The sequence below is a fragment of the Accipiter gentilis genome, chromosome 19 (genome assembly GCF_929443795.1).
Source record: "Accipiter gentilis chromosome 19, bAccGen1.1, whole genome shotgun sequence".
Taxonomy (NCBI): Eukaryota; Metazoa; Chordata; class Aves; order Accipitriformes; family Accipitridae; genus Astur; species Astur gentilis.
In genome coordinates this window covers 24352976-24380870 of record NC_064898.1, presented here as the reverse complement: position 1 = coordinate 24380870, position 27895 = coordinate 24352976, and the positions used below count along the sequence as shown (strand labels likewise).

Sequence of the window (27895 nt, the reverse complement as noted above, 5' to 3'; positions counted from 1 at the left end):
TCCCGAAAGGTCTTGGATGAAAGATTTCAGTCTGCTCTGCATCTTGCTTGCATGAGGCTGTGGTGGAATGGGAGGGTAGGAACAACGCCTGGGTCTCTACCTCCACACCAACTCTGGGACATGAATGTTTGGTTGGAAAGGTGTTATCTAACTGCTGATAGTGCAAATTCAGTGTTGCATCTTGCTCATTTTCTTGTAAAGAAATCAAGAACTCTTACAGATATACATAAACCCCCCAGCTCCATCCCTCTTAGCTGTGCTGACTCTCCACACCTATGGCACTAGATTATTTTGATCCCCCAAACAACAGATATGTTTGCAGGTTCACCCAGGAGACCTGTTGAGGAAGAAAGAGATACTTTTTTCCATAGTTTCCTGAGTCCTGAAACCTTGTCTGCCTCTACATGCATTTCAGAGGACCCCCAGCTGCTTGCAACGGGAGCCAGATGATGTTTTTTAATGATCTAAAATCACTTTTCCAGGTTGGGATATAATTTAAATTGGTAATACCTGCAGAAATATTGCTGGGAAGAAAAAAAACACTCAAGGAACAAATGTCAAATAATAAAAGGACCTAACCAGTGGGATGCTTTGCCTAGGAAATAAGGTGGTGTTTGGGAAAGCGGAGGCCAATTGTACAACGCCTTGTCCTTCACCATCTCCTTGCTCAGGTGATGCTTTGCTTGAACCAGTCTCTCCTTCTCCCTCCCAGTTTCCTCAGGGTGACACCCAGGAGGACCTGCCTTTGGTCCTTCCCCAGCCCGTTCTGTCACCCCGGGTGTCCTCTACATCTTGGTATGTGGCCTTGCTGGGCAGGTTGTGAAATCTCCATCACATGAGACTTTTAAGCCTCATCTGTCACCTCAGGACAGATGCTTTCCTTTGGGTGTGGGGATGCCCTGATGTCCTCCCTTGCCCTATTTTCCTATGGTTCACTTTAAGATGGTGTTTGTTTCCTCTGTGTATGAACCTGGAGAAAAGACACCAACATCTGGGTCTTTAGGAGCTTCCCCTTCCACATTTCCACTTGACACTTGGCAGAGGCATCCCATTCTTGACCCACCTTCTCCCCATAGCTCTTTCTCACCAGGCAACGGCTTGATCAGCTCAACATAATTCAGCTTTTAAACATCAGCTTCACTTTTTGAAAGCAGTTTATACTTTTCCTGCCCAAATGGCACCCTTTAAAAGCACCTGACTGGCAGGAGATGGGTGCCCCACATTTTCTGAATGAGGTCCTGAAAGTATCTCAGGTGGAAAACCCAAGTCTGGTTTTGTAGGACCTGTTGTTTCTGAAGGCGGAAAAAAAAATCTGATACTTCTTGGGATACCTCCTGACAGCTTTTGAATATGCAATCTCCAGCTGAATTTCTGGTCCAGCATAAAATCTACAATCTCCAGCTGAATTTCTGGTCTTATTAGCACCCCTGAACCCCTGCACATCCATGCTGCTGGTGACACTTCCAGCAAGGAAGTAGACATGCAATAGAGACTGAGTCTGACCTAGAATAAATATAGCAGTGGATCTGCAGGAAAATCCATGCCTCTGAGGTTACCGTGCCACTTACCAACCCCGCCCACGGCTTTGGACCGTGCTGTTGCCTATGTGCGTTAAAAAAACTTTTAAAATGCATCTCTTTTAATCAGAAGTTTATAAAATCCCCCATACCTTTCTGTGTGGCCCTGGTGAGCTTGGCTGGAAGTCCAGGGCCAGATAATCCACACTCCCCGAACTCTTTTTAGGCGCTGGGCTGTTGGTGCCACTAGGAACAGGAGAAGCAGAAATGGGGTTTTGCTAATGCAGGGAAAAGACAGGAGAGATAACGAGGGTTAAAATGGGAAGAAGGAAAAAAAAAAGGAATTAACACAAACCTGGCAATGAAATGCCTTGGTGGCACTTTTACAAGAGGTCCCAGCCTGGATATGCGCTCACCTGCCTCTCTGGGACCAGGGTACGCAGAACCGCTGGGAGACTATAAGTATTGTGCTCACAAGTATTTCAAGCTCATGCTCTTTGATTTTATGTATCGCAGCCATTCTGCTGCCTTTGTGCTGATTTTTATTCACATGCCTGACATCAGACATGGGCTTCAGCATTTCCCAGGAACCACACCTCAGTGAGGCCAGACCAGCTCTGGAATCTTCACTAATCACAACCACGCTGCGCAGAGCACAGATTTCCTCTACCCCCTTAGTTACACAGCCTCAAAAATATGCTTCAAGTCAACAGCTTTGCAAAGAGAGGCAAAATCCCCTCCCTGTAAGCAGTGCCACTCCCTGCTTCTGCTCGGATAGCCCCTGCCCTCCACGCAAACAAGATGTCAGTAGCTATTAGGGGAAAAAAAGCCCTCAAAAAAATCAACTTGTTAGGAAAATAGTCTGCGACAGTCCATAGACGTTTTTATCCCCTCTTAATTCCTGGCAAAGTAGGTGATATATGTTCCTGCTCTCATAGACAGTTAAAACCCCAATGGGACATGTCATTTTGGGAACGAAAGGCACTGTTTCGTGCCTGTAGGGATGTACATAAGGATGTACACCACATTCATCACAGTGCTATCTGAGCACTTCCATGTCATGAGCTAGGAATGTGATTGCAGAGCTGGGGAACGTATATGTCCTGCCAGGACCATATATCTTAGCTGCGGGGCCCTTACCATCGCCACGTAGTTCTCCTCACTGTCTCCTGAGTCAGTGCTGGTGATGCTCTGGGAGGAGACAGGGCGACAGTATTGCAAAGAGCCGGCGTTGAAGGTCTGGCTGTAAGGACAAGGGTCAATGTGTTAGTGATGGTTGCAGGTGCTGCTGCTTGTCCAATGCCAAGGAGGGATGGGAAAGGGCAGCACTTGATGCCTCCAAACATCACCATGCTCACAGCTGGGGACTGGGCATGAAGAAGACCTGTTGGCATCAACATTCTCCTAACTTGACCTTCCCATGGTTCAGAAATCACTGGGTTTAGTCTTCTTGGGTTTTTTGCTTTCTAGGTTTTCTAGGTTTTCTTTTCTAGCACCTTGCTTGCTATGTACCAATAAGTCTCTTGCTATCAGCTCTGTAAATGAGGGTCCATGAACTCTTCTGTCTCACAGGAAGTATTTAATTGTGGAGGATGCAGGGCCAGCCTCAGTGGAGCTTCTCACCTCCAGCCTCACCGCAGCTCCAGGATTTGTTTCCCGCGCAGGGCCCTATCCGAATTTTTTGCTGGAAAACAAAACCTCCAAGGCATTGTCTTGCTTTCAATTGGCCAAATCTAATTATACGGAATAACATAATGCAATCAGTGTCTGGCATTAAAGCTTGCGTCTTAAAAAGCTCTTTGTTGCTGCAGTAAAGGCAGGGTCATATGATTAGCTGATAAGGCAGAAATCCATTAGCTTCTCCGGGGTTGGACGTCTTGTCAATCAAAGCCCGCTTGCTGTTTCCTGGTGCAGTGATTTCAGCACACAGCACTCATGCCCTGCAGTCAGTCTCCACACAATCCAATTTATTAGAGGAGTCATAGCAGCCAAGCTTTGCTTCTGCCTTTCATTGGACAACAGCAGACCACGAATTAGCAGCAGAACTGGAATTGTGCGAATCCTGTTATTTTTGGCCGGCAGACTTTACTCTGAAGTGCTTCAGTTTCATTTTGCAGACTTCCTTCAGGCTAGGCTTTGCTTTCAAGGCAATCAAAACACAGCTCACTCAGACCCTGCGAGTGTCACCCTGCGTTTTGAGACTACAGCGGGGCTTTTGGGGGGAGAGCTGGATGTGAAATCATGCCCCACGTCCCTAGTGTGGCTGAGTCGGGGTGGCTCAGCTGGGTCATGAGTCATGGTGGACCACGGGTCCTGTGTCAGAGCCACAGCTCCTCAGGAGTTGTCAGATCCCAGAAATAGGAAATGTCTTCAAAGGATCTTAATTAGCTGCTCGGCCACATGCTGGGCTTTCATGTGAAATCCCGACCTAAACAAATTTATCTTCCTGCCACCAGCTGTGATGTGGGGAATGTGACTCTGGCTCTTCCAACACTTGACTAAGCTCGTGAGGGGTCCAAGAGAGAAGCCCCTCTGCTTCAACAGTATCTGACCCAGGTCCTATGTCTGGCCGTGATGTGACCAAGGAAATCCCTGAGCCCCAAATTGCCATGGTGTGGCAGAATGTTTTAGGAAAGAATTACTCCATAAATGCCCCTCTTCTCAGATTGCATCTGCTGGTCCCTGACAAGGGGTAGTGTGTTGGTCAAGATGGACTTTCAACCCAGTGCAGATGTTTGCATGGCATGACCCAGCTCTGCAGCTCCTGTTTCTAAAATTGACAAAGAAGACAATGAGGGCTGAAGGGATCATGCAGCTTTTGGGGAAATTCAGGTCTGCATCCAAAGTCTGGGCTCACATCTAGCTTGATTCAAGATGGCCCATTAGGAACATGCTCCTTCAACAAAAAGAGATGGTGGGCCAGAAGAAACCTCTGCAGTGAGCGGAGGCAGAAGGGCAGTCGACATCGCCCTTACACTCAGCCAGAGACATTTAATCCGTGGCAGAGGTGACGGTGTGGCTACATGTGGACACCACTGAGAGCAAGACCAGAGATCTGCTGTCGGAGCAAAGCGAGAATTCATACCCCAACCATTACTCACGTTGGCCTGGACCAGGATTTCGTGACTGGCGATTTAAAGGGAAGCTCATCGATGATGGTGTTGGTCCTCAGGTCCAGCGGCGATGGCTTTGCTGGGGAGGGGAAAAGCCTTTATTCAGAGGCAGCGTGTTCCTACAATTCAGCATCTGTGACCAGCATGAAAGGGTCCCCAACAAATTGTTGATTGCTTCCCATTCTGCTAATGAGCCCCCCAGCCCTCCCTGCTGATGACAAATACCCCCAACCAAAATCCCTGCACTCATTTATTCCAGGACTGGGGGAAAAGAGTGCATTTTTCTCTCTGACCCATAGCCCCAAAGTGGATGGGTGGCCCCAAAAGGGCAATGTGCTTCCCATGGAATGGAGATCTGCTAAAAATTTCCACACCCCAGAGTATAATAAACCCAGTCATTAGGGAGATGTGATAACCCATCAGATGGGGACAAGACCAGGCTCTGTCAGCCTTGAGCTGCCTCCGGCCAGAGCGTTTCCCCACAGGGAATGGGAAAGGACATCTGCAGGATAACATGAAATTTCTTCTCATCACAGATGGTTCATTAGGTGGAAGAGAAGAGCGCTGCACTCCAGTCCCAGCCCTCGCCTAGTGTGTTGATGGGGCTAGGTGTTGAGACCCTAAAGGTGGAAGCCCTCCTTCTCAGCATCTCCTCGGTGACCTGTCAGGCAATGGTTTGGGGAGGGATTTGGAGGATGCAGTCAAAGCCCTGACGGAAGAATTGCCTAGAGCCAGGCAGTAGGAAACAGTAGGAGAAATATGGGTCATCTGAATACAACACAGAAATTTTGGGGTGGAGCGTAAGGAGGGGTGCAGGCAAAGGGGGTGAGATCCTGCCTGTGACATGCATCTCCTGTAGAGACCAGGATAGGCTTGAGATGGGCTCTTCAAGCGGTATGAAAGGTGTATTTGCACCATAGTCATCATGAAAGAGGAAGGGGATGGGGAAGATCCGAAGGGTCTGACTGTGCTGGCCGTAGCAAAACACACTTCACATAGGATTCTATTGCGTGTGCACAAGATGACAGATGTAGTCTGAAGTATTACAAGAATGGAAGGGTTCCTGGAAAGATTTGCCCACAAACAACTATTCTTACCTTTCCGGTCGGGTTTGAGGTTGCGGTTCACTGGCGGGGGCTGGATCTCACTCAACCGTCTGTGGCACTGCGCCATGGCTCCTCCTTTATGCACGGGGAGGGTGGCCGAGGACAACCCCACCAGGTCAAAGTGATGCGGCCCAGGGCTCATGGGGATGTAGAGATTTTGGGCATTGTCATTGGCTTTCTCGGTGTGGATCAAGGGTGAGGAACCGGGGTTCATGGGGACATAGTTGTCCTCAGAGTCGGTGCTGTGGGAGCGGGCCACCACTGCCTTGGCTTGCTGGGGGACAAGTGGGAGGATGTGCTGTGAGCATCAGACACTACTCAGCCCTATCCCACTACAAACCCCTTCATCTCATCATCACCGAACACACATCTGAGGTGGGACCAGGTCTAAAATATCAGCACAGAGGGAAGGGATGGTCTGTCCCATCCTCAGCCATCAGTTTGCACTGAGATGGTCTACCTCAGCTGTTTCCAAGACATTGCAACATCCTGAGTTCAGGGAAAGGTCTTAATTGGCCAGAGCTGAGCCTCTTCTCATGATCAGTGAGCTGCAGAAGCAGGCTTAACCTAGAAAGTCACTTTTCCCTGGGCTCTGGCCATAACTAAAATGCAATATGAAAGGCTGCTTTAATGTTATTTCCAGCTCAGGAAGTCTTAGAAAGTGTACAAAAGAGGCTGTTCTGGCAATACGTCAAAATTCAGCTCAGCAGCATCCCAAGCTTTCAGGAAGAAGCCAAACTCCTGGGTGCTTTTTTTGGGTCAAAGCTCCAGGCAGACGCACTCTGTGGAAGCACCTAAAGAAAAACTCTGCATGCGGTGCTGGGTTAGGTGGTCATGCCTCCATCTCTACCCTGCAGGCCACCATGGTTTTAACTGAAATCAGTAATAAAACCCTTTTGGACTTAACTCTGCAGGACTGGGCTGCGAGGTCCAACCTGGAACAGACTTCTCTCTGAATCTATAAGGTGCAAATGGTGCCTTTAGTGTGGTGGCCGACACCAAGGCCAACTCACCAGGTAGGAGTTGTACCCATCATTCATTGACTCGACTGACTGCACAGCGCTGCCTCCCCCGTGCTGGGGGTATTCGTACGTCTCGCAAGAAGAAGCTGCAACACAACCACAAATGCACAATGTGTCCCAATGCAACTGCTAGTAAAAGGGGCCCTTGAAAACAAAATCCAGGTACTGGGAGGGCAGTCTCTATTCCTGATGATTGAGACGCTGGTGGGAAGACATTGGTTTTTAGCCTGTGACACTCCCTGCTATGCTCACTCCCAAATAGCATCTCTCTGATGCGTCCACGCAACTGCATGTGCCACGCGGACCTAACCTGGTTCTGTCAAAGTGCTGCAAAATCCCAGGGGTAAAGATGTCAGATAAGGTAGATCACGGCGACCAAACTGTGTTAAGGGAGAGTTCCATTACAGCTCGCTCAGCAGATGTAAAGCCTCCAGTAAGGGGAGGATGGGGTGAGGAGGGGTTGCTAAGCTCTTAGACTGGTCTGTCTACTGCTGAGCATGGGTCTGATCTCAGCCTAAATGTTGGTATTTAGGTAGCAGGAGATGGAAGAGGCATTTCAGGGATCTGTGTGTATCATTTACAGTATTTTTTCTCTCCAACCACCTCTTCTAAGTTACCTTGCAACTATCTCATCCTAGGCACAAGGTTTGGAGAGGACACATTCATCCACAGCCCATCCATGGCCAATGGGAAGGGCGGCTCTGCTGCACTGGGGATGTTGCGTCTTGGTAGATGTGCAAAATTACATCCCTGTCTGGTGAGCAAAACCAAGGCAGCTCCAGGCTGAAGTACGTTCTGATAAACCTGGTGATGAATTGAAGTAAAAGCAAGGTAAAAAAGGCTGATATCACCAAAATCTGGTGAAGGGCTGCATGGGCAAGCAGATTTGGGGTTTTGGTTCAACGTACAACACAGCCAAAAGCCAGCTGAGCAGCTCTGGTGAGCAGAGCCCTGGAGATGCCTCTCTGTGCCTGTTGCATACAAAACCCAAGGCCAGATCCTGACTGGGGAGACCTTCCTTGTGTCCAATCCCCTGGTTGATGCCAACACCTAAGCCAGCCCTACTGCAACCCAGTAGGATTGACCTGTCCAAGGCTGCTAGACCCAACAAAGCCACCCCCAGCTCCCCACCCCCAAATTCACCTCGGTGCAGCCTGCTGTTCTCCACCGCTGGCAGCGTGTTTCTCCTGGGAATGGTGGCTGCCATGGGGGCCAGCCCTAAGTTTTCACCGGGTTGGGGCCGCTGGGGCGGGCTGCCCCACCGGGGCTCCGTCTGCCCAGGTTTTGGGGGCCGCGGGGGTGGTGCAGCAGGCGAGTCGCTGGCGGCCACAGCCAGAGCATTGTGGTTCTTGTCCAGTGTAAATGTCCTGGGGATCTGGTAGACAGAAAGCGGGGTGGCAGGGATGTCATAGGAGTCCGTGGAGAGCTCCCCAAACTCCTTGCATAGGGTGTTGTTGGGAGTCTTGTAGGTGTAGACCTCCTCGTTATCGGTTTCGGAGCTGGTGAGGCTCGATTTGGGGTGGGTGTAGGAACCGAAGGAGCGCGGGAGGTCATATGCACTGTCCCTGAAGTCCGAGTTGTGCCGGCTGGGTTTTGGCAGGCTGTAAAAGCCATGGAGCTGCCCACCAACCCCGTTCACGCAGTGTCCGTTGCCCTGTGAGAGCTTCTGGACCGCTGTGTCACTCCGCATGAAGAAGGCGGACCTTGTGGCCTGGGAGAAGCTGGCGCTTCTGCAGACGAAAGGGAGAAAGGGGCTGAGATGGGGGGGGGGAGGCAAGCCAATCCTGGGGTGCACAGAGCTCTGCTCCCCCCATTTGTCACCTTCCCAGCCCACATTGCCCAACCCCAGGGCAATGGGAACATCTCAGACCCCTCCAAACATGCCCACAACCCGTTTTATGCTGAAACACCTTCAAAATGTCTCTGTCATGGGTGGGAGGTACCTGCACCCAGCTCCATGACAAGGCTACGGGCAAGAACAAGCCTTTTATCCAGATATAAATTGCTCCAAAAGGGCAATTTTCACACCAGCTGACAGTGAGCCAAAACACAGCTGCAAAGAGCCACCCATCAGCATCGCCATCACGCATTGGCCGCCCATCCGCAGTGCAGGAGGGAGGCTTACTCTCACCTCTGCCTCGCAAACGTTTTTGGGAGGGACTGGAAAAATTCATGATGGGGATTATTTCAAAGCCTCCAGCCATGCCACTACCCTGTCCTCTTGTGGGACAAGCGCTGGGGAGGTGAGGGAAGTCCCCAGCTGGGGTTTGGAGTTTGCAGCCCTGATCCGCAGGGGAGGAGGAATGAACCTCAGGGCTGAATTCAGATTTATGAAAGGCCTCGAGTCCTGCAGGGTAAGCAGGGCATCATGGTCACTAGGTCTGTGCCTTGCTAATAATTCCTTGATTTGTATTGTGGACATGCCCAGGGACACTAGCCAGGATGGAGGATGGGCACTGGGGAGACCTCGATCCTCTAACAACTTCTTGTTAGCCATTGCTCCTCCGCTGATTCCCTCCAAGGTGTTTCATCTTCTGTTTTATCCCTCCTACTGCTTCCTCTATCAACTCTCCAATGTTGCAGAAGACGATGACCCCCATGGGATTGGCTTTCTGCATCCATAACCCCAGTAGATGACATTTTCTCAAGTCAGGGGATGCTTGAATTGGCCACTTGGGACTTTTCTTTCCCCCATCCTCAACCCCTGCCACCACAAAGCAGCTCCCCATCCTGCAAGACTTGGGGAAATGTGAGCATTTCATTGGAAGTGCTGGGACACGAGGGCAAGATGCGGCAGAGCTGAGCACGGGTGATAACGATACCTTCCCTCAGCTGGCTGAAGCAGCGTGGAAGAAGAAGATACAGCAACGCTCCAAAAAAGGGTTACCCTGCCATGAAGAGCTAATGCATATACACCAGGAGACGGTGAGAGATAGCCTTGGGCTGTGTCTTTTTGCTCGCAGAGGTATAACCATGAGTGGGTCAGGCTTTTAGGGACCACACGCTCACAGCCAGAAAGGGCTCAGCCAGCCCCATGTAAACATCTCCCCGTGGAAAAGAGTTCTGCCCTGTATCAGTCACCATGCTGGGAAAAAGGGAAATGGTTATGGGGGGGTTTCCAGTTGCAGCAAATCACCGGGGAAGTGCCAGACCTATGGGAAAAGCTGGGAGATGCTGGTTTACAGGACTCCAGCGGGGTTGATACTCTGCAGGGACAACAGGGACTCTGTTTCATGGAGCCAGCACGAGATGGCGCTCAGAAATAGGGCTTATTTGGGGAAAAAACAAGTGATGCTGTGATATGACAAATCTCTGCCGCCTTTGGAACTCAGTCTGCCCAGGAGACGTTTTTGCTCTGGCAGGGTCTTTTCAGCAGAGGCCTTGAAACATCTCATGGGTTAATTATTCAGCATTGCCCGCCAATTAGCTACTATTACCCTCATTTTATGGATGAGTAAAGTAAGAGCTCCGGAGCTGGAAGGGGAGGGATTCCCAGGAGTCCTGCAGCCTGGCCCCGTGCATTGGGCATTGATTAGGGCAATTATTTCTGGCCCAGTTGCAGAAGCTGCCGCCGGCCAGTTTTTCTCTGCCCACCAAAGCACTGGTGCTTGCTCCCTCCTCCTCCGGGTCCCAGCCACGCTCAGGCTCTCGGAGGGTGGCTTTTAGGTATCCTCATAGCTGGAGCGTTCAGAGGGCCTTTTTTTAAACACAGTTCCATTAAGTCCATCTGAAGTTAATTTTTCTGAGGCTTTTTCAGTTGTTGTTTTTCGGGTAGAGAAAGGCAGCTGCAGCAGCAAAGCCCAGTGGAGGCTGCAGCCTGGGCTCTGCTCTCACCCCACGCCAGCTGGGCTCCGACTGCCGCTCCCTCCCTCCCTTCTCACCGTTCCTGCGAGCCAAAACCCTTCACGTCAGAAAAACTCCTTGCTATTTAAGGCAACCGGCTGGGTCCGGAGGCAGAGAGCTGTCGCTCGCTCAGAAATACCACACTGTGCACCACGGGCTGCCGCGAAGCCCAGCGAGCTCTGGGAGGGATGATGGGCAGCGCGGTACAAACGCTGCCCATGCGTCTGGTTGTGGTTTTTCTGGTTAAAGGCAGGAATTAGGGCCTTGTCTGCAGGATCACAAAGTGGTTGAGGTTGGAAGGGACCTCTAGAAGTCATCTGGTCAAAGCCTTCTGCTCAAGCAGGGCCACCTAGAGCTGGTTGACCAGGACCGTGTCCAGATGGCTTTTGAATATCTCCAGGGATGGAGACTCCACAACCTCCCTGGGCAACCTGTGCCAGTGCTGGGTCACCCTCACAGTGAAAAAGTGTTTCCTGATGTTCAGAGGGACCCTCCTGTGTTTCAGTTTGTGCCCATTGCCTCTGGTCCTGGCACTGGGCACCACTGAGAAGAGCCTGGCTCCGTCCTCTTCGCATCCTCCCTGCAGGTATTCATATACATTGATGAGATCCTCCCTGAGTCTTTTCTTCTCTAGGCTGAACAGATCCAGCTCTCTCAGCCTTTCCTCTTAGGAGAGATGCTCCAGTCTCTTCAGCATCTTCATGGCCCTTTGCTGAAACTCTCTCCAGTCTGTTCATGTCTCTTGTACAGGGGAGCTCAGAACTGGACCCAGCACTCCAGATGTGGCCTCACCAGTGCTGAGTAGAGGGGAAGGATCACCTGCCCTGCCCTGCTGGCAATATTTGGCCTAATGCAGCCCAGGATACCATTTGCTTCCATGGCTGCAAGGACCCATTGCTGGCTCATGTTCAGCTTGGTGTCCACCAGGACCCCCAGGTCCTTTTCTGCCAAGATGCTTTCCAGCTGGATGGCCACCAGCATATATTGGTGCTTGGGGTTGTTCCTGCCCAGGTGCGGGACTTTACACTTCTCCCGGATGAACTTCATGAGGTTCCTGCTGGCACATTTCTCAAGCTTGTTGAGGTCTCTCTGGTGTATCAGCATAACCCTCTTGGTATATCAGCCACTCCTCCCAGCTTGGTGTCATCAGCAAACTGGCTGAGTGTACACTTTGCCCCATCATCCAGATCATTAATGAAGCTGTTAAACAGGACTGAACCCAGTATTGACCCCTGGGCTACACCGCTAGTGACTGGCCTCCAACTAGACTTTGGGCCACTGATCACCACCCTCTTGGTCTGGCTGTTGAGCCAGTTTTTAATACAACCCAGAAAGCCAGGAAAGCTGGGAGCTCGCTCAGGAGGTCATCACTCCGACCTCCTCCTCCCAACCGTCATGAGATGAGACCATCACTCAGGGCTTTCTCCAGCTGGGTTTTCCAGACCTCCAAGGATGGAGGTGGGTTGAGCCACTACCCCCAGCCCTCCCTCAGCTACCCCTGAGGTTTGCTCCCAGGTGGGCTACAATACCTTGCGTTTTCTGACTTTCTGCTCATACACTGGTGGAGGAAAAGGTAGTCCTGGGGGGCACTGGCGGAGAGGGTGCTCTGGAGGTGGCCGGCGGGCGAGTCGAAGGTGAACAGGGTGGGCTGGCTGGAGTGGGACGGCGCTGAGGACTTGCGCTCTCGCAGCAGGTGGTGGCTGGCACTGCTGAGTTCTGCCGGGGAGGACCGCGGTGCATGGTTCATGGAGGCGATGCTCCTCAGGGTATCTGTGAAGGGAAAAAATGTACCAGTAAGCGGCCAGATGCAGTGACCCTACAGCCTGTGTTGCCAGAATTTTCCTTTCTTACATGCTGCGGCATTTATGGAGGTCAGGGGGTTTTGCTTATGGCTCTGAGTGATGCACTCAGCAGCAGACTCCTCTACCTGGAGCACATGCAACTACAGGTACCACGTAGGGAAATAAATATTTTATCATATTTTAAAATTTTATCATATTTTATCACATGCTTAGTAGCTTGCAGGGATGTCTGGGGGATGTCAGCCCAATTCACAGGGAGCTCAGTGGGTTGTTATAACCTGGTTAAAAGGAAAAAGAAGAGAAGAGCTTTCACACTGCAGTTTCTGCTTATTCTGTCTTTTCTTAAAGACCTTTTGTAGGTGGCTTTAGCAATGTGATTAAAGTCATCCCCATCCGCCTGTGTAAGGGCATCACTGCTATCCTTTTACAGTTGGGTAAACTGAGGCCAGGGAACGTGGATGGATGTAATGACAGCAGAGATGAAAAATGTTCCCCAGTTCTCTATTAAATTTGTGACCTCAAAAGAGTTCCAGCTGTTTTCTGCTAGTAAAATGAGATGCAGACCCAAGGCATGACTCCTAGTGCCTGCTCCCCTTGCTCAAGGAGAAATACACTTTAAAATATTAAATTCATTTCAACAGAGAATATCCCAGAGGTCAGGAATAATCATCTGACGACTCTAGCCCTCTAATAAACATGCTCCAAGAATTTGAACCTGGGATGAATTTTTACAGCCAAGCTGTAAACCCCCATTACAAAAAAACCCTACACCAGACCCCAGAAAACTCATAAGCTGCAGATTATTTTGGGAAAGCTGATCCATCGCTGGCTGCAGAAGACCATGCAGAAGACAATGCATGGTGTCCCTGCCGTGCATGCCCTCCTGGCATGTGAAAACCACTCGTTGCGGTTCACTGAAGTCACCCTTTGCAATAGTTGTGATTTACATTTATTTGGTGCTGATGCAAAATGCAGAAAAGACCCAAACCCTAACAAAAAGGCCATCTTTCCTTGGGTAAATCCACCCATTTTCTGGCTGCCATTGATTTAGGGATTGCTCCCAGGTTTCCCCCGACACGATGTCCACCTGCGCTTCAAATTTTACTTCAGACACCCATAAGGGAACCTGCTCCGAACTGGGCATGAGGGGGATTTTACAGATTTCCAACCTCTTTTTTTCATTCCTTCCCTCAAATCCCAGAAACTACCAGAAATTTTGGGCCTGACTCTCCTACACGGCAGATAAATGAGTTCTTTGTAAAATGGCTGTCATGGCTCGGACAAGGAGGTGCTGCGCACGGGGTGATTTTTCACTGACTTCTGAATCGTGTCAAGATACAAAATCGATCTGTCTGCCGCTCGTTCATTGCTGCTACATTTTTTTTCCTGGTGTTACTGCAAACTTCACCCGATGCAGAAAAAGTACATTAATAAAAGCCAAAAAGCGTGGCTCGACTCTTCTTGTTTGGTTTGTGCTAAACACAGAAAGGATCAATATTTAACATTGACATTAATGCTGGGGGATGAGAGCTTAGAACTCCAATTCCTATCTTCTTTGCATGGGCATTAAAGATCCCTCGGTGCTTTTCATGGGAGTAAATGGCCGTCTCGGTGTCCTTGGACAAAACAGCGCCTTGACCCTCATTCTTATTAAATATTTATCCCATAGCAGTGCAGACTGATCCCCATTGGAAAAAGAGTCTTAAGAGCTCTGTGAGTCCCAAACGTCAGTCTCAAATCAAGTGCTCTGAGATCAGCCAGTGTGGTAGAGTCCATACCCACGTTGCTACCACAAACAGGGTGGCTGCACCCAAAGTGCCTCTCAGGAACAGCCCCCCGGTCTTTCCACCTCCTGAATCAAAACCAGGAATTGCCCATGACATTGGGATTTGGCCAAGACTCTTCCAAGGATGGTATGAGGATGGCAGGTTAGTTTTATGTCCCCATCCCAGCATGAAGGTCACCTCTGGGGACAACTGTGAACTGCGCTGGGTTGGGGTCCGTCTGCCCTGAGCAGTCCTCCAACACTATCGCTGTAGGCTCTGCACTTGCCGTTGCATGGAAAAGCCGTGGCAGGCCAAAATACACTCAGGAGCCAGAAATTACAGTGATTTATTTGTGCGAACAGAGCCTAAGGGGAGAGATGGGGCTGCACAGAGGAGACGGTCCCCAGCACCACCCCAGGGCACAGAAAATTCAAATCACAACACTTTGAGGAGCCCAGTGAACCCTGCACTGCCGGGACACCCTAATCTTTTCCCCCAAATCAGTCTGATTTGGGAAAACCAGAGAGCGCAGTGCAAAAGACGTGCTCATTGAAAGCAGGATGAATTACTCCACAGTCACTCCAACCACATAAAAGAAAACAGGGGACAAAGGGGAGAAGGTGGCAATGCCCGGTAAAAGCACGACACTTCCCTGGGGGAAGCCGCTCTATCGGCGTCCGCATTGATTTTCAAAATTAATTCCCAGCTCGCTTCCCACAGCGACCCGGCCACCGAGAGCATTAGCGAGAGCCAATTCAGGAGTCACGTACTCCATTAGGTCTGTGAGATGAACTCCGTAATAGCAGGTGAGAGATGGATTGCTTCACGGGGCTGGGAGGGCATTGCAAGTACTGGGAAGATAAATCCTGTGGCTGCAGAAGGGGACTGCCAAGATTGCTCTGTATTTTTTATGTTGTGGGTTTTTTTTGCACTAGAAAAAAGGGCAGCTCATGTGCCCAGGTCACAAGCTGATGATGGGTCCTGCTGGGGGGGCAGAAGGAGGGGTAAGAAAGGAAATTGAGGCAGAAAAATAGTATTTAATCACTAGTACATGCTAAAGGGAAAAGTCAAGACATTTGTGCTTTCACATTGGCCTGAAACAGAGACAGGGTAAGGCATACAAGGTGAATTATGAGCCAGAGGTCCCAAAGCCATTTAAAGTCACCATGCTACAGTGCCCAGCTCCCAAGCAATGAGGACCAACGCTCCTTTCCCATGTCCATGCAGGGCACTTAGTGAATAACCTCTGGGGCGTCCCATCCAGACCCCTCCAGGTGTCAGTCCCGCCCGCATTGTGACCAAAGATGCTCAACTCAATCCGACCGTGAGCCAAATTGAATGATGCTTCTCTGTCCCTCATAGCCATCCACCTTGGGGTTGTGGATAAACCCATGGCCCTCCTTCATTCGACAGTGTAGACGTAGCCTCCAAATCCCTTGGCTTTATGTTGAGAACTTGAGTTTATGTTGAGGGAATGTGTCAAATACAGCCAAGGAGGGATAAGATCCTGTTCCAGTTCCTATTGCCATTCCCAGGGGGGAAGAGTTAAGGTTATGTTGTGGGGCCACGTGCGAAGTTTCAACTTAACCCCACGTTTCCTGGCTGGTTCTCCTCTGAGTTCGGGGAACTGGACTCTCACGGTCTGGAAAAGGCCGTGTTGGACGCCCACAACTTAAAATTTGATGTCAGCAGCACGATTTGCATGCATACATCTCACTGGGCTCATGCTACAGCTGTTGTGCTGGTCCCTGTGAGAAAGCAAGCCAGAGGCTTGGTGGGGATGAGCCAGCACAACCCTGCAAAACCCCACAGTGCCAGGTGGACTTCGGTCGGCCAAAGGCTCAGCACTCACTAGTCCAGGTTAAGATGTGCCTTTTTGGCCATGTGTTGCAGCAAAGGGGGAAAAAAAACCTCCTTGCAACTCCATCCCCAAAGAAAAATACGCAGCTGCGAGCACGGCCGACAACGGGACCAACTAGGCTGGGAGCCAGGAATTTTTCATGAATGTTTTCAATCCCCCAAAGCAGTATTTCCCTCCTTGCTGACAGCTCTGAATTCCCTTGCTCAGAGTGCTCGACTATTGCTGTGTGCACATAGCTTCACACAATGTTCCTGGGCTTATCTGAGTGAAATAATTACGTAGCCTCTTTTGGAAATTGTTGTTCAGAACGGCCTTTTTCACTGGAGCTGTGATGTTAGCTTTTCCCGGCTGAAGGCAGAGGCTGGGACTACAACTCCCTGTATCCCATGGACTTGAAATGACGCCCCTGGGAAGGCGTCGATTTTTGCATGTACCTAAATTCCTGCACTCCCGTTGAAGTTCACAGCAAAGGTGCCGGGTTTGCTTGGCATCCCTGAGCGGCACAAAATTCCCCATGATGCCCACACCGCGCTGGCAAAGGTGAGCTGGTCCAAGGGGCCTCGCAGATAAGGGCTCCTCAGATCTGCCCTGGCAAATGAGGTCATGAAACACCTTAGACGATGCTTCTGACTTTGTGCCAGTTAAAACTTATGGCCGAGGAGATTTTTTCAGGAGGGAATGGTAGAAATCTACTAGAAATAATCCCTAGGAGGGCGTGGGGTGGAGTGTGCACATGTGCTATCATCTTTCCCGCTCTTTGGAGCAGCTCTGTCATTTATCAGCAAAAAAAGGGGGGACCTTCTCCCATGTGACTCTACCTGCACCTCCGCTTTCACTGCCAGCTCACTCCTTGAGCACAAATACAAAAAAATAATTAAAAAAAGACAAACAACCCTACCAAAACAAGCCTTCCGCATGCTTTTCCTGGCAGGGAGAGAACAAACAACATGTCCAATGGATGATTCACCCTGCCACTGTGCTGCCAGGAGGCCCTGGGATGCCATGAGGATGAGCACGGCACCCGAGGAAGGTTTATTTACCGAGCTTTCCCTATCTCCTCCGAGTTGGATGGCATTTGGAAAAGCTGTTGTCAGTCTAACGACGCCTTGGCGGGTCGCCTGCTAAAGGTTTCCTCCAGCAGGTTAGTGGGAAAGGGCATCTGATTTGGATGACTTCCCCCGTCTGGTTTCCATCAGGGTGGGGAGCTGCATGCAAGGACACAGGTACCCTACTATTTGGGTGCTGCCTGAATTTTGGGTGCCAAGCAGGGGGAGTGGAGCTCCCCAAAAGTGAGGATGGGGCACAGCTGCATCCTCCACGGCAGAGGAGCTGAAGGGTAAGGACAAAAGCGACATCAGGCTTTTGAGATTTTCCTTTCCAGTTTCTGCTGCTTATTTCCATCTGCTTTGAGAAACTGGTCAAGGCAGAGTGGCCAAGGGAAAGGAGGAGCTTCACTGCTTTACTGACAAGGATCTGCTTCACAGAGGGCTAAAGGCATGGTTTCTCTTACTCAGTTTCAGCCATCTAAATTACACTTAGCCTGTACTGGTCCCTAAGGGTTTCCTCTACTGACAACAGTGAAACCCCCCAATTATTTAAGCATCCGACCCAGGATGGGGAGAACTACCTGAGAAAGAGTTGATGGGAGAGACAGTGTGACAAAGATGAGTGGCGATAAATAACATTGTCTCTGCCCTTTAGCGTAAGCGTTCTGCTTGCATTTGTATGAAACAAGTAAAAAATAATGGTAATGTAGGAGCATTTGCCTTGGAAAAGCATGGGAACCAGGGGAAAAATCACAGCGCTGGAGAGTGAGTGAGCGAGAAAAGAGGGAAAGGAGCCAAGTCAGATCATCCTGACCTCAAAGCATTATATATCTCAGTTATTTTAACAGCAATCAATTCGTTGAAGGACGAAGGGGCAGAAGGGAGAGACACTGCAATAGAAACAATGCAATGCTTCTCCCTGGAGAACACAGGTTTGCTTCTGTGAGATGAGGCTGTGCCCAAAATCCCATCCCTGCTCTGGGAAACACCTGTTGGTGGCAGTGACCCAGCTCTGTACCATATCAGCAAGCCCTGCACATGGCGGCTACCCTTTAAAGAGCAAATCTGCCGCTCGATTGTGGAGCTCAACCTTTCATGTCAATATTTGGAGGTCTAACATTTGGCCAGATGGGGATGCCTGGTGTGCATCTATTTATTTTTGTTATAAGGGCTTCAGTGCTGGAGATAAAAGCAGATGAACGTGGATGCTCTCAGCCCTGGCTTACGTGCAGCCTTGAGCATCCCACCTGGGACACCCTTATCTGAGAGCCCTGGAGTGGGACAATGACCTACAGCTGGGGATGAAGGACAATCCCAGGGCAGCAGCACGGGCTGGGACAGGCTTCATTTGCTCCACAGAAGTAACTCATCTCTGACCCTCTGCTTCATGAATCATCATCTCTGACATTGCAAAACCAATTTGATGATGAATTAAATGGGAAAAAGAAAAAGAAAAAAAAAAAAGGCTGGAACAGAGGGAAAGGGCAAAGATGGTAGGCTCTAACTGTGTAAACCACAAAGTGGTCTCAAGGCGGGGGGGGGGAGGTATTTTTGCCTTTTTCAGGGTAGGGGTAAGGTGGCAAAACCAATTCAGTGGGGATGTGCAGAATTAGCTGCTTTCTGGGGGTGGCATATGTGATTCCCGCAGAGGCCAGGGGCGTCCTTAGTAAATCTGGCTGGAGGTATGAGCAGTCTGTGGAGCTCAGTGCTGCAGGACAGGGCTGAAGCTGTTGAAAGCTAAGAGCTATTGAAAGAGATGACACATTTATATGAGAAAAGTTTTTTTTCTCCTGCCAGAAGAAGCCTCATGACAGCCCAGCATCAAACCAACTTTCTCACTGTGTGAAATGAAGCTCCGCCATCCTGTTTTGGAGATTGCATTGATTATTACATTGGTTATTACCACTGGTTATTATTATTTATGATGATGATTAGTGATTTTGGCATTTCCTAACCGGGCTTTCCCTTGGACATCACACCAACAAAGTCTTCATGCAATGCCATGGTCCAACATGCCACCAACGAAGAGGGTGAAAGCCCAGAAGCTGGTGCACCATTGACTTTGCATCCCCTAGCCCAGGAACAAATTGCTTTTAGGTCCTGAACAAATTTATTCTTGTCTTCCTCATTGTTCACTGCGAGCAGTATGTGGGTGCCTTTCCTTGCTTGAGCAAACACGGGTTCATGCCTCACTTAGCAGGGATGGAGAAGGAGAAAGGATGATTCCCAGCATAATCCCAACCCAGACTTCTTAACGGCTCGCTTTAAATTTTATAGCCCTTTTTATGGCAACGGGACCGTAGGCCTTTAATGCTCCAGGAGAGCAAAGGAAAACTTTTGCTAGGAGGAAATGTGAACTCATTTTACTTATGCATGATTTATAACCATTTCTATTCAAGGGAGTTCATGAAAGGCCCAAATATTTGCACTTTGTATTATAGAAGAACTGCCATTCCCAGCTCTTTACAGAAGTAATTTATTTCGATCTCTCCTTACCTTGGGGGAGAAACATTGTAAGTCCTGGTTTGCTGGGGAGTCAATAAAACAGCAGCGCTGTTAAGGGTCTGCTTCGCCATGGCTCAGTAAGGCAGCGATGGGGAAAGGAAGAGCATCCCCAAATTTCTCCTCTCAGAGCCCCCTTCTTCATGGGTGCATTTGCACCCATGCTCAGGACCAGACCGCAGGAGTTTGGCCCCATTTTTCTCTCCTCTATCTGGGATTAGTGTTATTTTTTGCTTGCTGGGTGTATTTTAGCCAATGGGTTAAAAGGAAAGGGAGGTGGGTGTTGCACAGGGGCAGGGGGGAAGATGGGGACAGGGGGTTGTGGTAGAGCCCCATATTTTTCAGGTGAGCCTGGCATGCTCAGATGGGGCAATATCAGGCGCATCAACTGCAAAAGCCAAAAGAGGAGACAAAAGAAGTCATTAACCCTCGTGGCTGCAATACTGCGTCCCTGAACCAGTGAGCAAAGCGGCCTGGGGGTCAGTGCAAGCAAGGGTTAGTTCATCACCAGAAAACATGCCCTTAGGGATGGAGACTCAAAAAAAAAAAAAAAAAAAAAGTTTGGCTTGTTTTTTTTCTTGCTGGAAGTTCAGCTCTCACTTTTCCATCTCTGCAGTCTTTACTCTCAAAACAATCCTCTCTGCAAAAGTTTTCCATGCAATTTTTTTTCACTTAGGGATATGGGCATACCCTGTCCACATAAAAGAATCTTCTAAAGAAGTCCTGAAGGGAAAACCATTCCTAAGCTGTTGAGAGTAAAATGCAAGAATAAAAGTCTCTGCAAATCATGGGAGGATTGCACCTTGCACAGCCACTCTCTAGCTGGGCTCTGCCACACCAGCACTCCAGTAAAAACACAAACAGCTCAAAAAGCTGCCCTGGATCTCTCTAACCCGTCATTAAAAACCTGAGTCCTGCCCATTAAGCAGCCTATTAATAGTGCTCAGTGGAAGCAGAGAAAGAAAAGGTCCCTTCCAGGAAGCTCTTCTCATTGCCATGAGGTTAAAAATGTCTGTGACCCCCAAAGCTTTATGCATTCAGAAATTATGAGTTCACTTGCAGTAAAAGTCTTCAGTATCAGCTAAAACCTGGAGTTTTTTTCTCCTCCTCTTCTTTTAAGATGCAATGATGGCAAAAGGACTTGGAATTTATTCCCTACACATCACCATAATCAAATAATATGCTAATGCTATTAGCATGGGACCTTGCATCGCAAATGACTTAGAATCATATTCTCTTTCAAAATACTAGAGTTTCATTTAAATTGGTCTCCACAGCAACAGGAAATGAACTGGAATAATGTCGGATGAAAATCTTCATGGCTGGGCATGGCAAACGAGGAATTTCACAGCCAGGGATTGAGGGGAGAACCATGAAGACAGCTTGAGCCCACCAGGGTTGGTGGGCTTGTGCCAGTCATCTTCCACCCAACCAGTTATCAGCTGCGATAACAAACGCAAGGACAAAATGAATCTGCATGTCCAGGAGGACCTCAAAGCATCCTGATGGAAAAAAGGTGAGTAGACATGAGGTTCATGTAGACCTGAAGCCTGAGGAGGCTTTCTTGGACCTCCTCCCCACAAACACTTTCTAAGTGTCCCCAGGGGAGATGCATATGACAACTGGTTTCATTCATGCTACATCAGTTGTCATCCGTTAAACTCAAACCTGGCTATTTGCAAATGGTCAGAGGGAACATAGCTCCTGATCACGGGCCAGACTCCCTTATCTTAGGGTTGTACAAGCACAGACCAGGAACGAGGTGTTTGCTGCTGGCTTCCCTCCATTAAAACAGGAGTTGCTGCTCCTTCCTTCATCTCATCTGCTCTGCTCACAAGCTTGCCATGATGGGCACTGTCTCCCATGAGGATCTAGGGTGGGAAGGACCTGCAGCATCCTCTGGCCAGTGCCCACCAGCTGATCGCATGGTTTCATCCCATTGCAAACATTCCCCAAACCCATTTGAAAATGAGCTGAGCTTTGCAATGCCATGGCTGGAAAGCTACTGGTTAGAAACCAGCTCTAATTTCCCATGAAAATGTTTTCCCAGCTGTTCAGCTCATCTTCCCTGCACTTGTTTCACTCTGCGGTCACCGTTACGTCAGTGGGCATGGTGCGATCCTCATCCTGGTTGGGGCTTCTCAGCGTTCCCCTAATAAAACAAGTATTAGCAATGCAGCCCACAAAAATGTCTTTGAAAGCAATGTCAGAAAGTGGGAGGTGCCTCGCTTGAGAATGGCTAAGAGTTCAGGCAATGAAAAGAAAACAACCCCGACCAGTCTCTCCGTTCTGTTTGTAATTATCTGGGCTCCGGTGAGTGTTAAAACATCTGTACTGGTTTGGCAGGGACTGGGGAGCACGGCTTGTGCCAAAGGCAAGAACTGGCGTGGGTTGAAAGCAGCACAGCAATACGTTATTGTGGTATTCATGCTCCGAAACGCGGGGCTGGCAGGCTCTCCTGCAAGTGCTTTTGGGTTAGGGTGAGCCCCAGCCCTGTCCCTGTCCCCACGTCCCCCATCCACCATGGCTCGTGCCCCTCCAGGACCATCCCAAGGAAGAGATGAAGGTGGTTAAAGGAGATGCAGGCTTGGCTAGAGTTCTGAATCCTGCTGGGTTTGACATCCCACTGGACTTTGGTCACCATCAGTTCAGCTCCACGTTACGCTGTGGGATTTCTTATATCTGTGCACGACCGTTTCCACCCGGACACCCTCCATGTCCCCATCACGTCTGGTTGCAGACAAGCAAATCTCTCCCCACTGGATATTTCTGCACTGAGCAGCGGGGTAAGCTCCCAGCATGGATGTTGCTGTTTGAACCTTGTGCACTAAAGCATGGGCTGGTTTTGTGGTTATTTTTAAGACGCAGCAGCAGCAGAGCTGGGTTTAGTGGGGCAACGGAGCGTAATGCAGAGCTTGGTCCTCAGGAGACTCGGGCAAGGCAGAGTTATCACAATCTCCTTGAGCGTAGTATTTTTGGATTTTGGCATTCCTCATTCCCTGACTCAGGAACAAAACATCCTCCGGCATCCAAAGGCTGGAGCAAACCCTCTCTCTCCTGATGCTCTCTCATGGGTTGTGAACCAACCCATGGGCTTATTCAACAGCTCCTCACCCTCTTCTTCCTCGCTCAAATGCGGCTCGCAAAGTGGGGTGAGCCCATCCTTAAAACCCTGAAGAGCCAGATTACATTATCTGCGGCTCTGCAGCTGTGCCCATCCTTGCACACACCACAGATGGTACCAGCACCCACACCAAAATCCACGTCTTCTTGCCCGGTGCATTGCCCGTGCTTCATGCTTGGCTGAGGGCCAATTGAAAATGTTCTGACATCCTCCAGCTGGAAAATGCCATTTAATCAAAATAGGAGCTTGCCAAGGGATTGCTTGCAGCCAGAAATTACAAGAAACCTTTAGAGGATAAAAGTGAATTTTAAGTAAAAGGGGAGAAGGTCAAAGTGTTTCAATTCTTTCTTATCAGAGTGGATCATTTTTGGGGGGTGGATTGCCCTTCTTCAACCGAAGATCATCATCATGTGTTTTTTAGATGTGAAAGCGCAATTCTGAGCTAAACTCTTTGATTTTCTTTTTTTTATAAATTCATTCAAATTCAGAGTGAAAAGGTGTGAATCAAAATCGACGCTGAAAGCGGATGAAAATGGATTCCAGTGAGAGTGAAAATGAACAGGCTGAATTTTTACCACCTCTGAAGTGGAGTTTGTGATGGGCTTGTCACCTGCTCTGCTCACTGCAAGGGCAGCATTCCCCCAGCATCAGCTTGCTCAGACTCCATATGTGCCACCTCTGGGAACTCTTTCTTCCTCACAGGAATGGGGTTATTTTTTTTTTTCTCTTCTAATTACCTAGATGACCCATGTCCAAACTTGGTGTATTTGGCTGCTGAAACAGATCTGGATGAGAGCCAACACTTGGTGCCCCTCTCATCACTATCACAGAGTCCTTCACCCATGGGATGAAAAGTGGTTGTAACAAATACTCATTGGATCTGTTCCTTTCTGCAGATGCTGCGAGGAATAAGCCATGATATAATGGATTTTGACTACAACCACAGGAATGCAGGAATTACCAGGACCAGACCGGACCATAAAGCAGCCTGCTCCAGCTTTCCATCTCCAAATGCTTTGTAGACAGATGAGAACTTCACAGGGATCACTCATGCAGCAATGCACCCACAGGGAAAACTGATTTGTGCCTCACTTCATCATTTATAAACATTATTAAAGCAAATATTTTAACTTATCTAATACAACTAAGGGCATTCTTGCACTCATGGCAGCATTCATTCTTTAAGCCACTTTATCTGTAAAACAAACCACTCTGTGTCATATAGGTCTGTGAATACAGGGTTGGTCTTCCCTTCAAACTGCACCAGGAGACACCAGACAGTAGCATGTGTTCTCATTAACAAGATATATCAGTGGATTTTTTTACTGCAAGAAGCACTGTTTGTCCAGGGCTAGGAAATCATGGACTTATCTGCATAAAAACATTGGTGGCAGGCAGAGGATAGGGTGGTCCTTCCAGCAACATGCCAAAGAAATTAAAAGCATTTGCATTTCTTCTTAAAGGTAGCAGAAATGGTGGAAGTGAGTTTCTGGAGCATCACAGAAAAGCCAGCAGGCTTTTCTCAGACCCCCAGAAGGAGTTATGTTGATGCCAAAGAACAGATATAATGGTATTTAAAACCTGTAATAAAGCTGTAAAAGTTAGAATGAGCTTCAAGTGAAAATCACATATCTACCCCTTTTTTAGACTGACGGAATGAAGTTTGGGTATGAGGCAAAGCCATGGGTGTCAAGAAACTGGGTTTGAGATACTTAAAAAACCCCAAAAATGTAAAGACTGAACAGACACCACAGTGCTCTCCAGCAAAAAAAAAGTCTTCTGCTCTATCAAGATTTTTTTTCAGACAACTCTCAAGAGAGGAAGGCAACATTTCCACCTGGGAGATCATGTTTTGACCAGGTTTTGACCCTAACACTAATCATCAAAGCAACCATCAACTAGCAAAAAGACTCATCACAGAATTTATGGATTACAAGTGGGTATTTGAAAGACTTCATCATGACTCATTTGAGAGCAATGTGAACTGTTACAGCAAGCCAGCAAAAATAATTACCATCATAAAGGCTTTATATCAAGGTTGAACCTGTACAAAGTATATGCAAGCTTCAGGGAATGGTTTACACAGATAGCAATGTCAAACAAGGTGGTGCTTGGCAGGGCAGGTGATCTGCCATGAGATAAAGGTGAGGTTGGAGCCTCGGGCAGTGCAATAGCCATTTACTACACTTTTACACGTGATGAAGTATTTGCAAGCGGCCCAGTGCCCAGATGCCTGCCCAACACTTCAAAAAGAGGATACGTTGTCAGTTATGAAAAAAAAAAGAAAAAAAAAAAGCAAGCAAATGCAATCAGCCACTCAACTCCAGTTTACTTCAAAAACAATGGCATACAAGAATAGGGGCAGTTTATGTATTTGGCAGTGAAATGATGGAAGGCAATCGTACCAAAAATTGGCAAGGAGCCGCTGTGTTGGCCAGGATGGGATTTGGTCATGTGGAGCTGAAAGAACACATGATGAAATTTTTGAGGTGAAATGTTATTTTCCACCCTAATAAACAGATATAAAGGGTGGCAATCAATCAAAGGTGCAAACGAGTCAGACACATTCTTCAGCATGTGACAATGACCCAGTAAGTATGAAAAGAAGCTGAATCCCCAGTAAGGGCTGACACTTGCCAGAGCTTCACCACCCGCCATGGAGCAGCTGGAGTACAATGAGGGACATCACACAGAGCAAAAAGGATAAGAAAACATGAGTCTGGACTTACCCAGAGCCAAAGGGTATCAGACAATACACTGTGATATGGACTCAGATGAGGCAATGTCTCATCTCTTGCTCTGCCCTCCCACCTTCCTGGTGATGCAGACAGGGAACTACTCCAGTTTCACCTGCTGGGATTGCTGAGGTATCTCAGCTCCTCACCATACTCCGAAGCCTGATATCACCCTGCAGTGTAAGCTTATGAAAAACACAGAATCACAGAATATTTGGGTTGGAAAGGACCTCTGGAGATGGTGTAGTCCAACCCTGTGCTCAAACCAGGGGCAGCTACACCAGCTCAGAACTGTGTCCAGTTGGGTTTTGAGTCTCTCCAAGGATAGAGACTCAAGCTGGGGTGTTTTTTCATGCTTAACTGTAAGTATTTGCCTCATCCTCTGTGGCTTAAAGCAATCATAAGCATGGACCAACAATTAAGGTGTTCCTTGAATGTCTGGTGGAAACTGTAACCCCCTCCTCGGTCTGACTCCCACAGAGAGAAGAAGCAGGCTGAGAGCAAGGGGGGAACAGGAGAGATAACGACATCTCATTTTCCTGCACAGTCTCATTTTTCATCAAGTTTTTCAGGAGCTGTGGCCAAGTGTCCCTTTTAAGACCATTCTTAGCTTGGAGGGAGCAGGTACCATCACCGAGCTACAGGCAGAAGAAAAGATGCACCAACATGTCTATGCTGTGCCCTGATGATGAATCCCTTTGAGCAGAGGCTGCCTTTATGCTCAGAGCTTGCGCAGCACCTGTGTGCACCAGCAGAAAACTGGTTTCTTGGCTATATCTACACCGTGAGGGACCCTGAGAGATGTTCTCAGCCTTCCCAGAGGGAGCCAGGATGCGGCCAGGGCTTACACGTGGACATGGGCATCCCTGGATCAGGTGTAACCTCACAGTCCAAGTAATAAATTGCCAACACTACAGCTCTGACATTGTACCACCCTAAATAATGCAGAAGTATGTTTGAGAAGCAGGCAGTAATTATAACTGAAGCATAGAAACCATCTAGGGAAGAAGTGTTATCTTTGCAGATAAAATCAGTAATAAATGCTACTGCATTCATAAATAAAAATCAGTCTGGAAACAAACCCTGAGTGGTGTCATGGAAAGTTCACAGCAATCGACAGCTTCACGGCTCCTTCCTGCTCCATGTGCCTTCACTCAAAGGCTTTAAAGGCTTTAGAAAGCTTTCCCTTTACTCAGGCTCCATTTTAATTGGAAATATAGAGCAATACAAACCAGTAAACAAACAGGCATTGGGGTCTGGGAAATGAGAGTCTAAATCTGTCCTGGCTTTTATCAGGTTTTATAAAGCAGTGCTCAGAGCATATAAGCCATGGCCCCTATCAAAGGTTTGGAGGGAACAATGTGAAATATATGGAGAGAAGAAAAGTAGAAATATGTTGGCTTGGGGGGGGAAAAAGAGTCACGCTGTGAAAAACTGCCTGAAATTATCCGCCATGAAGGTCACTGCGATTTTCTCTTTTGTCTTCCAACTTGCTCACACACACACGTCTTGGAATCCTGTGTCCATCGCATTTCCCAGCCTGGCCCCTACGTGCTGGGTATTGCCTACAGATCTGCATCATGTCCCGACGCCTGAGCAACTTTGCAGACATGGGATACAGCTCCATGAACCCCAGCGTGGCACATCTGGGGCACATGGGCTAAACCAGTCCCAGGACCCCTCTGGGAAATATAAATGCAGGCGAATTTGACTGCAAGTTTCCTCCCAGCTGGCCGACACCCAAAATGCCTCCCTCCCTCCCTCGATTTTGCCCAGACAGTGCTGCTTTGCCGGTCGCTTTGCTCCAAGCCCATCAGCTGTTTTTGTTTCCAAAGGCTTTGCGTGGTTTTGCTTTTTGATGCGATGCTGATACTGTCTGCCACACTCATTTTTCCACGGTCAGTAAGTCATCCTAAAAATTCCTCAGCTCCCATTAAACTAATGGGGCTGACCTGACACGCACAGGGCTCGTAGCGATAAAAGCCAATTATAAAACAAAGAATTATTTTAAATGGGTTTCTGATTCTGGGTACCTGGCCCAGGAGACAGGCTCAGGCAGGGCTGAGAGGTATGAATGCAGCTGGCCAAGCTCTGCTGGGAAACCTGGGCTGGAAAGGCTGGGCAATGCTTTTTGCTTAAAAAACCCCCCAAACCTCTTGAACTTCACATTTCTTCCTTCCCTCCCAGCTCAAATCCCAGCTCTAGCTCAGCAAACCCAGTGGGACTTTGGCCAGGAAAGTGCAGGATTTTCCCCAAGGCCCTAGCTCCATATTTATCTTCAGAAGAGGCTGGTCGGATACCCTTGTGCTGGGCGCCTGCTGGGAAACAGTCATGAAGAACTGGAGTATTTGGCTGTTGGTCTTTTTTCAAAGCTGAGCATAAATTTTCTTTTTTGTTGGTTGATGGTTTTATTATTTGCAGCGAGATTAAGAGCATTCTTTGCCTATAAACCTGGTGC

General features: G+C 48.7%; 1 protein-coding gene across 2 annotated transcripts in view; it reads right to left on the bottom strand.

Moving 5' to 3' along the window:
• GAB2 (GRB2 associated binding protein 2) overlaps positions 1–27895 on the bottom strand; it is a 98102-nt gene that overhangs the window by 7395 nt on the left and 62812 nt on the right. Inside the window, exons 3-9 of one of the 2 annotated variants that reach the window (XR_007508848.1) lie at positions 12131–12371; positions 7902–8488; positions 6750–6844; positions 5728–6010; positions 4619–4709; positions 2658–2760; positions 1670–1763 (exon numbers count right to left, since the gene is read on the bottom strand). Coding sequence is in view for 1 of the 2 variants with exons in the window: in XM_049823236.1 (XP_049679193.1) it covers positions 1670–1795; positions 2658–2760; positions 4619–4709; positions 5728–6010; positions 6750–6844; positions 7902–8488; positions 12131–12371 (1526 nt within the window). In the remaining variant the exon portion in view is untranslated. Of the gene's footprint in view, positions 1–1669; positions 1796–2657; positions 2761–4618; positions 4710–5727; positions 6011–6749; positions 6845–7901; positions 8489–12130; positions 12372–27895 lie in introns of both variants that reach the window. The other variant, XM_049823236.1, reaches the window with a different exon arrangement.